The sequence below is a fragment of the Delphinapterus leucas genome, chromosome 1 (genome assembly GCF_059928025.1).
Source record: "Delphinapterus leucas isolate spDelLeu-1000000601 "Yukka" chromosome 1, BTC_Dleu_Yukka2, whole genome shotgun sequence".
NCBI classification, from domain to species: Eukaryota; Metazoa; Chordata; class Mammalia; order Artiodactyla; family Monodontidae; genus Delphinapterus; species Delphinapterus leucas.
In genome coordinates, this window is record NC_143129.1 from 110,646,779 (window position 1) to 110,661,245 (window position 14,467).

The 14,467-nt window shown below is 33.6% G+C and overlaps 1 protein-coding gene across 8 annotated transcripts in view; it reads left to right on the forward strand.

Annotated features, from left to right (window-relative positions):
- Positions 1 to 14,467, forward strand: part of ZNF644 (zinc finger protein 644) — a 114,111-nt gene that overhangs the window by 75,774 nt on the left and 23,870 nt on the right. For 3 of the 8 annotated variants that reach the window (XM_089919845.1, XM_089919842.1, XM_089919850.1), the window contains one exon: positions 251 to 336. The exons of 4 other annotated variants lie outside the window; for them this stretch is intronic. In XM_089919845.1, the coding sequence (XP_089775971.1) occupies positions 320 to 336 (17 nt within the window). In that variant the 5' untranslated portion in view covers positions 251 to 319. Of the gene's footprint in view, positions 1 to 250; positions 337 to 7,512; positions 9,327 to 14,467 lie in introns of those variants that run through there. One more of the 8 variants, XM_022553407.3, reaches the window with a different exon arrangement.

A 14,467-nucleotide genomic window follows, 5' to 3' on the forward strand; every position in this document is an offset into this window, starting at 1 on the left:
CCATCATCTGCACAGTCGAAAATCCAAGTATAACTTACGGTCAGCCCTCCGTACCCAACGTTCCGGATCCACGGATTCAACCCACCTCAAATTATGTAGCGCTGTAGTATTTACTGTTGAAAAAGATTCGCTTATAAGTGGATCTGTGCAGTTCAAACCCGTGTTGTTCAAGGGTCAACTGTGTAGTGTAATCATAACTTTTATATTCACTGAGAAACCAAAAAATTTGTCTTGTCTCTCTTTGTTGCAGTATTCCCTTTATTGCAGTGGTCTGGAACCAAACACCCGGTATCTCCAAGGCGTGCCTGTGTATAGAATCATGTCATCTGCAAATAGGTAGTTTTACTTCTTTCCAATTTGGATGCCTTTTACTTGTTTTACTTGCGTAAGTGCTGTGCCTAGGACTTCCAGTACAATGTTGAATAGCAGTGGTAAAAGCAGGCAGCCTTGTCTTGGGAGGAAAACTTTGTCTTTAACCATTGATGAGTATGATGTTAGCTGTGGGTTTTTCATGGGTACCTTCTATCATGTTAAGGAAATTCCCTTCTAATTCGAGTTTGCTGAGTTTGCTGAGTTTTTAATCATGAAATAGTGTTGTATTTTGTCAAATGGTCTTTCTGCGTCTATTGAGATGATTGTGTAGTTTTATTCCTTTGTTCTATTAATATAATACATTGCTTTTCTTATATTGAACCACCTTTGCTTTCCTGGAGTAATCCCACTCAGTTATGATTATAATCCTTTTAATACGCTGTTGGATTCAGCTTGGTAGCATTTTGTTGAGGATTTCTGCGTGTCTTCATAACAGTCTGTCATTTTCTTTTGGTATCTTTGTCTGGCTTTGGTTTTAGGGTAAAGCTGGCCTCATAGAATGTGTTAGGAAGTAGTCCCTCTTCTGTTTTTGGAAAAGCTTGTGAAGGATTGATGTTAATTCTCTAAATGGTAAAATTTACCAGTGAAAGCATTTAGTCTTGGACTTTTCCTTTTGGGGGGTTTTGGGAGGTTTTTGACTACTGATTCAGTCTCATTACCTAATTATAAATCTGTTCAGATTTTCTGTTTCTTCTTGAGTCAGGCTTGGTAATTTGTGTTTCTAGGAATTTGTCCATTTCATCTAAATTATTTAATTTGTTAGTATTCAGTTCTAATATTTTGTTATAATCCTTTTAATTTCTGTAAAGTCTGTAGTAATGTCCCTATTTTCGTTTCTGATTTTAGTTATTTGCATCTTCCCTCCTTTTTTTCTTAGTAAATTTCTTTGTTAATTTTTTTGATCTTTTAAAAGAATTAACTTTTTATTTGATTCTATTTTTATATTTTCTTATCTATGCTCTAATATTTATTATTTCCTTCCTTCTTCTGGCTTGGGTTTAGTTTGCTCTTTTTCCAGTTCCTGAAGGCATAAAGTTAGGTAATAGATTTGAGATCTTTCTTCTCTTTTAATGTAGGTATTTACAGCTATAAATTTCCCTCCAAATACTGCTTTTGCGACATTCCATGAGTTTTGGTATGTTGTGTTTTGTTTTCATTCATCTTGAGATTGCCCTCTTAATAAATCTCATCTGTAGGGAAGGCAGGCTGAAGCTGAGATAAACATAGTTGGTAAAGAAGGTAGCTAATCAACTCATTTAGCAAGGGAAGGCGCTATTTGGTAGTTTGTGTTACACAGTTACCTTGTCTTAAGTCGATATTCTGTGAGATATTTTTATGTTCAACAGGAGAACAATATGATTTAGCTGAAAGCATCAGATTAGTTCTCGGACATTAGGAGCTGCTTTTTTTCTTTCTCACTCTAATTATTGTCTCTTTGTGTAGTTATTCTTTTTTTCTGTGTCTACTTTTAAGATGTTCTAACTGTCTTTTATTGTCATCAGTTTTACTGTGATGTATCTAGGTGTAGTTTTCTTTCTGTTTATGTATCTTAGAGTTCCTGGTGCTTCCAGAAACTACAGCTTGATGTCTCTTGTCAGTTTTAGAAGACTCTCAGCCACTATCTCTTCAAGCATTGCTTCTGCCCTATTTTCTCTCTCCTTTATTTCTAGGATTCCCATTAAATGTGTGCTAGATCTTTTCATTGTATCCTTTTTCAGGTTCCTGTCTTCATTTTCCATCCTTTTATCTCTCATTGCTTCATTCTGGGTACTTTATTCTGACCTTTTTCTAGTTCACTAATTAACTCTTAGTTGTATCTAATTTTTAGTTTTGTTGCATGGTGGCCAGAGAATGTGCTCTATGTGACTTCCATCTCTGTTGGAAATTTCTCTGTGGTCATTATAATATATAGTCAGATTATACAAATCTGTGTTTTACAAATATGTGTTTTGAAATAAAAATGTCTGTTTATTGTTGTGTAGAGTTCTCTATATATTTGATCAGTGGTCTTCAAAATTTTTCTTTGAAATGTCCTCTAAAAGAATTTTGACAAACTGTGGCATTTTTAAGTTGCATTTGTAATTTGTGTCACAAAGTGAAAGTATTTATCAATGCTTATATGTTGTATACATGCTTTAAATCTAATTTCTTCAAAATCTTTGCACTGTAGTTTTAATTAATTCAGCTTACAGAAAATGTCTGCCACGGCCTCTCCCGTTGTGGATCACAGGCTCCGGATGTGCAGACTCAGCGGCCATGGCTCACGGGCTCAGCCGCTCTGCGGCATGTGGGATCCTCCCGGACCGGGGCACAAACCCGTGTCCCCTGCATCGGCAGGCGGGCTCTGAACCACTGCGCCACCAGGGAACAGCTTCCCTTTTTAAATTCAGTTCACGTATCATACGTGTCATTGTTGACAACCTTCCCATTTCTGAATTTTTATTGTAAGACTGGGGATTGGGGAGGGAAGGGAAAGTAGGTATGGAGAGGAAGAAGTTAGAGTGAGAGACAGGCACTGGAATCTTGCCTTGAGTTGTTTTTCAGTGAATTGAGACTATGTGGCCTTTCTGTATCGTTTGCTTTGCTGCCATGGCATTCTCCCTAAGAAAATCTGGTATTCTCAAACCTTTTATTTGGTTCCCCAGAAGTTTTTACACATCAGAGCAATGTACAATATCAAGGCTCTGGGTGGTGGTACCCTTCTAGATCCATGAAATATTCAGCTAACAAGACAAAGATCTGTGCCCTTGAAACTTAGTTTTATGGGAATGATGCACAAACAATAACTGTAATTAGTAAGTATATTACATAGTATGTAAGAAGGTGATAAATGTTACGGGAGGAAAAAGGGTAAACTAGTGTAAGTGTATTTAAGAATGTCAGCAATAGGGAAGTGAGTGAGTTTTGTATGTAATGTTAACCAAAGTGGTCCAGGCAGGCATTATTCAAGAGAAAATAGTTGAGCAAAAGCAAATTAAATGAGGAAGTTTGCCATGAGAGTACCTGGGAAGTAGAGCATTTCAGCTTGAGGAATTGTCAGTGCTAAGGCCTTAATGTGGGAGAGAATGTTCAAAGAATAGTAAGAAAGCCAGCATGGCTGGAACTGGGTGAGCGAGTTAGGGAGAGGAGTAAGAAATGAGGTCAAAGAGAAAAAAAAAGAGTTACTGGGAAGGATCTTCATAGCACCTTTTACAGGGTATTATAAGGATGTTGGGTTTTTTTTCTTTGAGGGAAAAACAGGGAGCTATTGAAGGGTTTTGAGGAACTTGATCTGTCTTAGGTTTTAAAATGATACCTCTCGTTGCAGTGTTGAGAATAGATGGTGGGTGGGCAAGAGTAGATGCACTAAGACCAGATTAGGAAGCCTTGAAATAATACAGGGGAGAGATAATAGTGGACCTGGGTGTAGCAGTAGTGAGAGGCAATTGAATTCTGGATGTAATTTGAAGATGATGGCAATAGGATTTCCTGATGGTTTGGATATGAAGTGTGAATTAAAGAGAATAAGGAAGATTACTTGAAGGTTATTGGCCTGAACAACTGATGGAGATGGAGAAAGTTGCAGATTTGTGTTTGGGAATCTTTCTTTCATAAAGTGAGAGAAAGGTGATCTCGGAAGAGGAAAACTAGAATATTCTCCTTGATCTTTTGACTTTTGGGGAGAAGTGTTTAAAGCTTCCCTTTGTGACTGTCTATTTGTCAGTTTCTCCTAATACTTGTAAGTTTATAATTTATATATTTTGTAGGTATTTTGTTGTATGCATAGGGGTTCATGAATAATATATCTTCTTGGTGGATCATGTACTTTATTAATATATAATATTCATTTCTAGCAGGTCTAGTGCTTTTGCCTTAAATTCCATTTGACTTTTCTGGTAGTAGAGACATCTATTTTCTTTTCATTAACATTTGCCTAGCTTATCTTTTCATCACCTCATCTTTCTTTTTATAAACAACATATAGAATACTTATGTTGTTTCTATATGTTAATTCTATACTTAAAAACAAAACAAAAATATGAATGCCTTTTTCTTAATATATGAACGTTTCACATTTATTCTGAATAAATTTATTCTGAATTACCGGTATGTTTGGACTTTTTTCTGCTTTTTTTCTCTTTGCTTTGTTCCATTGTTGTTACTTTTTATATTGGATCAATTTTTTTCCATTTTTTAATTCTATAGATTTGAAATTATATATCTTATTTCACTATTTCAGTTGGTTATCCTTAACATTTTAACATACTTTTAAAAGATTTTCTTTTGATCATTTTCCAGTAGTCAAAACTCCCATGTTGAAATCTTTTGGGGATCTTATTTCCCATATTATTAACTAGGAGGGCACTCAGGTGCAGGCCAGGAGTCTATCTATGGTCCACTTCCAGTCAGTCTGACAAGTTACTCTGATCCAGCATGATTATCCTGAACAAAAAAGAATACATGCTTCTCATTTCATAGGAATCCTTTTTGAACAACTGTCAACAGTTATTAGATTTAGTTGCATGTTTTACTAGTTTAATTGCTCACTAATGTTTATTGATTCTTCTTCACATATTCTTTTCTATCTATGCCTGAATATCTCCTTGAGTAATTCTCTCATCTGTAGGTGATAAACATTTGGAATCCTTGTTTGTCCAATGATGTCTATATTTTGTTGTTATACTTGAATGCTAGTTTAGCTAGTTATAGAATTCTGGGTTAAAAAGTATTTTCACATCTTTCACCATGATACTGGCAAAAATTGTAAGAATATGGGGAAACAGACATTCTTATACATTGGAGGTAGACGTGCATATTGATAGAGATTTAGGGAAATGATTTGAAAATGTATATTAAACTAAAAAAATTCACGTGCAATTTTAAAGGATCTACATTATCAAAATAAAAACATGACTATAGGGCTGTCTATACAGGGATATTTATTGTAGCATGTATATAATATAATACCATTTCTGTGAAGGTAAGCACAAAGCAAATACATATGTATATATGTTTGTATGAGTAAGAAAAAGGAGTAGTAGGATACACCAGACTATTACATTGGTAACTGAAGTGGGATAGAGTGGGAAAGGTAGAGGAGATTGCAACAAATATGTTCTACTTATGTAATTTTTTCCAATAAATTTGATTTTTAAAAATGTTTCCTCAAAAGCCTGATGACACTACTGGTGATGAATTGTGTATCCTTGTTTCTTTGTAGATAGTCTTGTTTTTGTTTTTGTTTTTGTTTTTTCTGGAAATGAGTAGAATTCTTCCTTTTATTCTTAGAGTTCTGAAATTTCCCCCAGGACTTCTCAAGTGACATGTCTTTTTCTTCATCCTGCTGAGCACTCATTGAATGCTATTATTCTGAAGATTGTGCTTCTTGAGTTCTGAAATTTTTTTCTATTGTGTCCTCTTCCCTGTTCCCCTGGTTTCTTCTATAATTTCTACTCATTATAATTTGTGGGGTCTAGACTTTGTGTCTCTTTTTCTGTTATTTTTTTTAATGCTCTTCCTACTCCCTTGTAAAAAAATATTTCTATTGGAAGAATACCTCATTTCATCAGCTTTATTCACTCTGTTCTTCCTGTTGAGAGTTGTTTTTGTTTTGGGGGTTTTTTTTTTTAGTAGTTTTTTATTTCAAAGTTGTCAGCCTACTGCTACTGTACTTCTTTCTTTAAAATACAATAGTTTATAGAATCTGAGGATATTAAGTATATTTACATATTTACTTTCTCTTTTTATTCTTCCAGTGGTTAACCTTCTAATTTTAACAGACATTTAAATTTGTATTTCAATCACTATTAATAAGTATTCATAACCTTGTTGTTGTAAAAAACACTTAGCACACGAATTTCAGATCCCTTCACACACACAACCTTTTGGGAAAATTTTTCTGAAATGACAGGTAAGTGGTAAACTTACACACTGTGTGCCCTCAACCTGAATGTTGTATAATTTGTCTTTGAATAGGATTGTATCAATATAGTCAAAGTAATTTTAACTCCAAACTTTGAAATTATTGCTCCATTGATGTAATAGTCTTGACGGTGAAAAGTCTGATGCTATTCTGATTCCTATTCTTTTGTATGAAACCTGTTTTTAGTTCTTTTGTTTATTTGAGATTGTGGTCTCCTTTCTTTCCAGAGCCCTTGTCTATAACTGTTCAAGTTTATGGTTTTATTTGTCTACATATGTCTCTCTCTTCTAGTCCTTCTACTTTCATTTCGTTGGCATTTTACAAGAGAGAAAGATAAATTCATGTCCTTGATATTCTGAAAGGGATCAGGAACTCTTAGAAACTCTTGAATCCTGAGTGGCCACTTCACATCTTTTTTCCTTAGGGCACTGGGTCATGCACTGTAATTCCCCTCTTTATTGCTTATTGAACAGTAAAGCCCTGCCTTATCCCACAAGAGTGGTATTGTTCTAGCACCAGCAACTCTTAAGATATGCTTCTTCCTATGGCTCTTTATCTTCTGCTTATTTATCCTGTTTATTATACCCTGGGAGTAGTGTAAGTTCTCAGGTATCTCCTCCCAGAATACATTTCTGCTTGTAAGGGAGGGTCTCCATTATCATTAGGAGCAGTACACAAATTCAGTGTCATCATTCTGTACATGAAGCAAGTTAATGGCAAGGATCATGGGGAATGAACACTTAATGAGTAATTACTAAATAACAGGCCCTTTGCTACATGTTTTATGTACATTGTCTTATTTAATCCTTACAATCCTATAAGACGGTTCCACTCTTATTTTATTGATGAAGCAACTTGAAGTTGAAGGAAAGTGGAGTAACTTTGTCCTAATACGCTAGACGTTGTGGAGCTATTTCTCAAACCCAGGCAGGTCTGCCTCCAAAGAGTGATTGTCTTGGCACTGCACTATAAAATTTATCTAAAACTCTCTCTTTTCTGTGAGGCTTTTCTTAGCCATGGTATTTTATAGGACCTTCTACTTCCTCTGAACTGTAGACTAATATTATTATTAAATAATTCATATTACTCACTGGGGAAATAATGTATTGCTTTTTATTGATAGCAGTTTTTTATACTTATGTGTCCTATATAGTCTTCCTCAGATAGCAGTACAGTTAAAAAAAAAAAAAAACTACCAACAATACCATTTGGATAGTTAGGGTTACGAATAATTATTAAATATGCTTCAGTCTTCTTTTATAAAACAGTAATATGCTATTGATAACATTTTGGTTTTATGAATTTGGTAATATGGAAACCAAACATTCTGTCTCTCATGGTTCAAAATTGCTACTCTTGACCATGACCTCAGTCTCTCTCCATATGAGTAAACCTGAAGGAAATTCTGCGGCTTCCAGGATCTCAGTTCCCCCACCAGGGATTGAACCCAGGCCGTGGCAGTAAGAGCACGGAATCCCAACCAGTAAACCACCAGGGAACTCCACATTTGACTATCAATAAGTACTTGCATTTTCTAAATATAATGTAGTGTTTTCTGTAACGTTTTGGTGAAATTTTGTAATTACTTAAATTCATAATAAATAAATGCTTCTGGTTTTATAATTAAAACTCCAGAATTGAACATGCAGTAAGTAAAAACTTGTTAGGTCAAATGTAAAATCAGAAAAAAAGCAGTGGCTGGTTTGTGATTTGCCTTTACAAAAATAATTCTTTCTTTTTTTTTTAAGGACAGTGATATGAGAGAGGTGCATACTTTGTTTTAAGGAAAGCAAATTTCTTATATTTGAATTTTTTACCATCCTAAATGAAGATAATTATAGAGTAGTGATTACCTTGGAATATGTTTCTCAGAAGATAATTGGAATTTTGTAGGCTGATTTTAGAGAAAGGAAAGAAGAAAAGTTGAGTAAATGGTAATATCAGTAAGAGAATTCATGTTTCATAAATATATTATTTTGTAGAAAATAAAACTTCTGTGTTTTTTTTGTTTTTCTAGTTCTCAATGAAAGTGCCCCACTTTCCCATCTAAATATATATAAATTTGAATTTACTTAATAGAGTTTAAATGTATAATATAGGTGAAAGGTTAATTACAGAATTACAGAATTTTTTGTATGTGATCTGAACCCCCCTTTCAATAAAATGAAATTGTAATTTAGGGAAATAATTTATTCTCCAGATGTGAGAAGGTTCTTGTTTACTTCCCATTAGACCATAAACGATTTTGTGTTTCCTAAATATGATTAATTAATATATGATTGGCAAATGAATTAATGGAACTTTTATAATGAGAATTTTACCGTAACCATTGAGATCTACAAAAGTTTTTTTTTTTAAATACATACAGTTGAATATTTGAAGCTCTGAATTTGAAAGAGTTATCAAAATTGTTTGAGTGTAGAAAGAAACCAGCATAACATTTCTTATGTTCCAGGCTATATATTAAGGCACAAATTATCTCTTCAACTGTTGTAAGGAATTCTTTCAAAGCCACGATTGTTTGCATTTGCAGTCATGTCACTAACTTTGATGTGCTTATTCTAATGGACCTTGATCCTATGGAATTGCATATGTCTGGGGCAGAAGTTACATCAGCAGCACTTAGAACATTGTAAATTTTTGAGTTCTTGAACAAATTCCTGGCCTTCCCTGAATAACCACTAGGCAAAAAGACATCTGACATTGATACTGATTCTGTACTCAAAAATTTCCTTTCTCGTATTCCTTGTTTCTTGCTGATTATTGTCAAGTGTATAGGCACAGTAGTGTTTTAATGGTGAATTTCTCTTTGCCCGTAAGAATTATTTCTTCTCTGAAGCAGTTCATTCCATATGCATATATAATATTTATCTTACCACTTTGGGTATTATTATCTCTATTTTCACTTCTAATATAATTATATGTTTTGTCTTCCTAGGACTTCTGACACTTGTACTTCTTTTGCACTTATTGGACGTGGTGGGTTAATAAATATCTCAAAATTAAGCAGAAACAGCAAACTCATCATAAACTGAAGAACACAAAGATCCAAAGTAAAATAATAATTTATACTCTTTTGGTGGAGGGCAGAGTTGACACAGTACCTCTGTAGTGTGGAATTGACACATTTTTGACTCATGTTAATTATAAAATTGTGGTCAAAAGTTTGATTGGTTTGAAAGTCATATGAAGGAAGTTATCACGCATTTTAATTTTTAAAGACATGAATTGTTCTTGTTGGAGCTGTGTGCATATGTGTGTCATTTACCCTATCAAAACTGAGATGGTCACTTATCTTGTTCTGACTATATGGAAGCATAAACAACACAACAGTCAGTCATTCCGTGCTGAATATGACTTAGCACTTTCCTTTGGTTGCAGCTGCAGTTTATTACCTTGCCTCTTCCAATTGCAAAGTTCTTCATTAGGAAATTAACCTTTTATTAATAAATGTCCATTTGTTTTTCTACTACTGTTGCTTCTCATTATTACATGATTTTGCCAGGTTGTGAAAGTTATGCCTTTGTGGGCCCCTTTCTTTTATCCTCCTTGCATTACCTGCTTCAGTTTGCCGTATAGCAGCTTCTTGAGATGTGTCAAACTATGTGTAGTATTTAGTGTATTTTTCAACAAGAATCGCTTTGTGTTATTACGTTATTTATGAGCTAGTGCCTTACTGTTTGTAACATCTTTCTATTAAATAATGAGGATAATACATGGCATCAGGGACAAAACTATTCAACAAATTCAATGTAATTTGGTGGTAGGTGGTACAATTAGATCATTAGTTTGTCATGGCAGTGCCACATGCTGCTGGCAAGAAAGCATTATGTTCCCGCTATTTTTTATTTTTGGTGTTGCCGATAGAAAAAACCTCTGTACATCGAGTTTTCGGGATGCATATAGCTCTGTGACCTCAGTGTGTTAGTCATTTAGTGCCATATTTCATTGTTCAAGAATCAGCTTATCAAATATTACAACTAAAGGATTATTTCAGGTAATTTTGAATTTAGAGAATACTTTTAAAGTTCAATAGTATAAATTTAACTTGTTTTTAGCTCATTATTTCAAATAATGTTAATAGTGTAATAACCAAACATTAAACATACATAGTACATATGAGAAAGGACCTTAGAAATCATCTTATCCAATCTCCAGTGCCATATTTCCTTCTACAGTGTTCTGACAAATAGTCCAACCTGCTGAGCCATTCAGTTCACTCTTTTGTAAGACAACCCATTGAAATGTTGAATGGTTCCTGTTTCTAGTTTTTCTTAATCTTGAGATAAAATCCACATCTTTATGATTCAAACATATTGATTATATGTTTTTTCTTCTGTATGCCAAACCTTCAAACATTTGAAGATTGCTAATTGCATTGGCTAATTGTTGGATTAAACTTGCCAGGTTTTCCCTTCATTCTTCATGTTATATGCTGGGTACCCTTACAAATGTTCAGTATTTTTTTAGAGTTTCCTGTCAATGTGACATACAGCTTAGGATACTACCTGGATGATATCATTATATATGGTATACTCTGTCTTCACTAGCATTGTATGCTAGGTGAGACAGGTATATATATTTGTACATTGTGTATAGTATATATATGCTTAAATACTGAAGTAATTTTAGATGTAATATTTCAGTTAATTAAGGTTTTTTTTGCAATTAGAATGACAGTTGTGAATGGTTTTCTCTTCTTGAACCAATCTCAGAATATGACTAACTGAAGTTGTCGTGTGTTTTCAAGGATAATTTAAATGAACATGGGGTTTGTGAAAATCTGACAGATCCTAACTCTAACTCAGCTAGTGGGCAACATTATAATTTATTTATAGCTATGCAGTGTAGTTATTAATGAACTAATGTAGAGTGAGGGCAAATTGTACTATATTTTTTGTGAAATTATACTACATGACAGAGGTTGGTATTATGTAATAAGTACCCACAAAATATTAACCTACTTGCAATAAATACAATTAATAATGTACATAAAAGAATGGAATTAAGCTAATTTTCTATCAGAACAGAATTATTCATGAACAGGAAGTGGACAGCATAGATTTGATGACAGGAAGGTTGTATCTAATCTGAATTACTGAGTGACCTAGGAAGCTTGCTCACAGGGATTACAGAATAATTATGTTAATATGCAATTATCACCTCATTTCTTCTGTAGTAACCTCAAGATGTAGTGTGGTGAGGGTGTTATAGCAAGTGCTGATAGTTTGCAAAAATACTGATGTTTGAGATTTCTGAGACAATAAGTCTAGCTTGAGGCATATAAGTGATGATGTCATCTTGAAGACAGATCTGACCTTTGTACTTTTTTTTAATGCTCACAGTATATAACTACAGGCAGTTATAGCTGTAGAACTCATTATGATTTTCCAGAACCTGAAATATGTTTTATGTAGATTTAAAATTCCATTTGCAGCTTTTTATAAAGTATGTGAATTTTTTTAAAGAACATTTTAAAATTCAGTTAATAGAAAAATTGTGGTTATACGATTACATGGAGGAGGACACAGTGATAGTATCTAAACATTTAATAAAAAGATCCTAAGTGATACAGCAATTTCATTGAAATTTAGAGAGGCCAAACAATATGACATTAATTTGTTTATTTTAATTCATTAGTTTCTCCTTTTTAAACTTAATGAATAATGCCTACCTTCAAATATGCCCCTTCCTTTGTTATATTAACGTAACCTAGTATTTATGACTCTTTTATATATATTTAACTATATAGGTGGTTGAAAAACTGTTTGAGACAGTGTGAAATTAACTTATAGGTCAAATGCTTTCTTGCCTGGATACTCCATAAGCGTCCTGAATGTAGGGAAATAATTTTTGATGTCAAAATTCTGGGTCAGTGCAACACATTTTGATGATCCATTGTTCTATATTGTATCTCAGTGCAATAGCTCTGAGTCTTGAATACTGTTAAGAAAAAATGTATCTTGAACACTTTCATTTACAGAAATATATTCTGAAAATTAAGCCAGGAGAATTTTTTATTGTTGCTAAAATACTAGCTTACTGATTCAGCCTCTTGTAGCATATTTTTAAACTGATGCAGTATATTTTTAATATTAATGTGCTAATAAAAAATTTTTCTGAAAAAGAATAACTCCTCTATTTTTGAGCAGAGATAGTCAATTTGGAGGCAAGTAAGGTGTATTTCACTATGTAGATGTAAAGGAAAACTTTGACTGTTAAAGACCTCATTTTATATTTTCACAATATTTAATTTGATCTTCTGTTTTTCTTTTTACTACATGTGCTTTGTATATTTAAAAATCTGTTATTCTTTCTATGTTTTTGAGCAAAACCCTTTGATATCTTCAAACTTTGAACTTATGGAAGGCTCTTATAAAGCCATTCTGGTAATGAGGATGCAATCTCCAAGCTGACATGATATTCTCATAGTTTGTCACCCTGCTGTTCAGGGGGTACCAATGAAGTTGCTTTAAATGGGAAGCGTCTGTTCCATCTCTGAACCTCTAACACCAGAACAGATGGGTGGAACATGGAACATGGAAGGTTTTACCTCTGAGGTGGTAACAGTGAAGCCACTCATTAACACTGAATTTACCACTTCGTTAGCAACGTTGCTTCCTGTTGAGAAAAGCTAATATAGGCTTTCAGATTGAGCGTATATTTGTCTACCTCTGTGAATATAAGTAGGAAAAGAAAGTAAATGTCTTTCAGGCTAGCTTTTTTTAAAAAATCTGTCATTCATTTCTGATTTATGAGGTTGTTCCTATTTGGGCATTTTACTTTTTCTACCTAACTTAATTAGAAATGTCAGGAACGGGTAATAGTATAGCATCAAGGTTTGCTTTTCTTTTCATTGACGTTTGCACACTCCTTCCTAACACATGTTTATGTGATGCCCATTTTTAACTTCTCTGTATGTGATGTAGAGACTCCTGCTGGGTGCTGCATTAGCACCATTTTGGAGTGATATCATTGAATATGATGTTATTTGAAGTCTATTTTTATTTCTGTAGAAATTTGCCAATCTCAAAACAGAATTCTAAGACCTATGACGGGCAGAAAAATAATTGTTGGTATAAATAATAATGCCAAAGAAGGATATTTATAATATTTACTTGTAATATTTGTTGTATCAAGGAACACACTTGTGGAAAGAATAAGATCATATTTAAAAGTGCTGCTCTGAGTTGTGAAATAAGAAGAAAATAATTAGAAGCAATTCTTTTATTCTTTAACTGGATTTAATGTTTTACAAAGTATGTACTTGGTACCATAAAAGATACTAGAAATAATGAACTTTATTGCAAATGTTTTAATTTCTAAATAGCAATTGTAAATTCCTGCTGTTCTAAAATGATGTTACTTGTTATACAAATTTAAAATACTGTAAAAGAAAAATGGAAGACCTTATTCTTTATCTGAGAGCAGGAACTATGTCTGTCATGTTCCCTACTGAATCCCTGCTACTAGAGCAGTGCCTGGCACATAGAATGGGCTCAGTAAACATTTGGAGAATGAATAAACTGTACTTGATACTATGTACGAAAGGAAAAGAAATATGGAATTTTCTGTCAGTACTTCGAATAATTAAATACATGGGGTTGCCAAATAGCGGGTTCTTTAAATCACACTCGAGGATTATTGGATATTTTGAAGGCGTTGCTAAAACTGCTGAGTTAAGAAATCAGAACCATGATGGAATTTGCATTATTTGAATGAGATATCCGAATTTCACAGGAAGAAAACTGTTTTTCTTCTTATACTTTAGGAACTTTTGTTTTGATTTTGCAGTTGTGTTTGTGTTTTTATTCATTCACCGCATTAGTCCTTTATTCAACAAATGTTGCCTGAGCACTTATGCCAAGCATCCTGTTAGGTTTAGAGGTATGAAGGTGACTAGGTCACTATCCCTGCCCTCAAAGAGCTTACATTCTTCCAAGAAGATAGGCAACTCCTGTATAATGTGGCCATTTCTAAGAGCAAACTAAGAACAGGGTACAAGGAAACTCTTCATAGTAGGGGCAATAATTATAGCCATGGTATGTATGTCTTCCAAACTTTCAGAAGTGTCCTTTCCTTTTAAAATATCCTGCTGTCTTCTCATAATGATTAAATATATTATAAAAAATGCCTAGAAAAATATTGTCCACATTTTATATGAAATAAACTAAAAACTTAACAGACATTTATG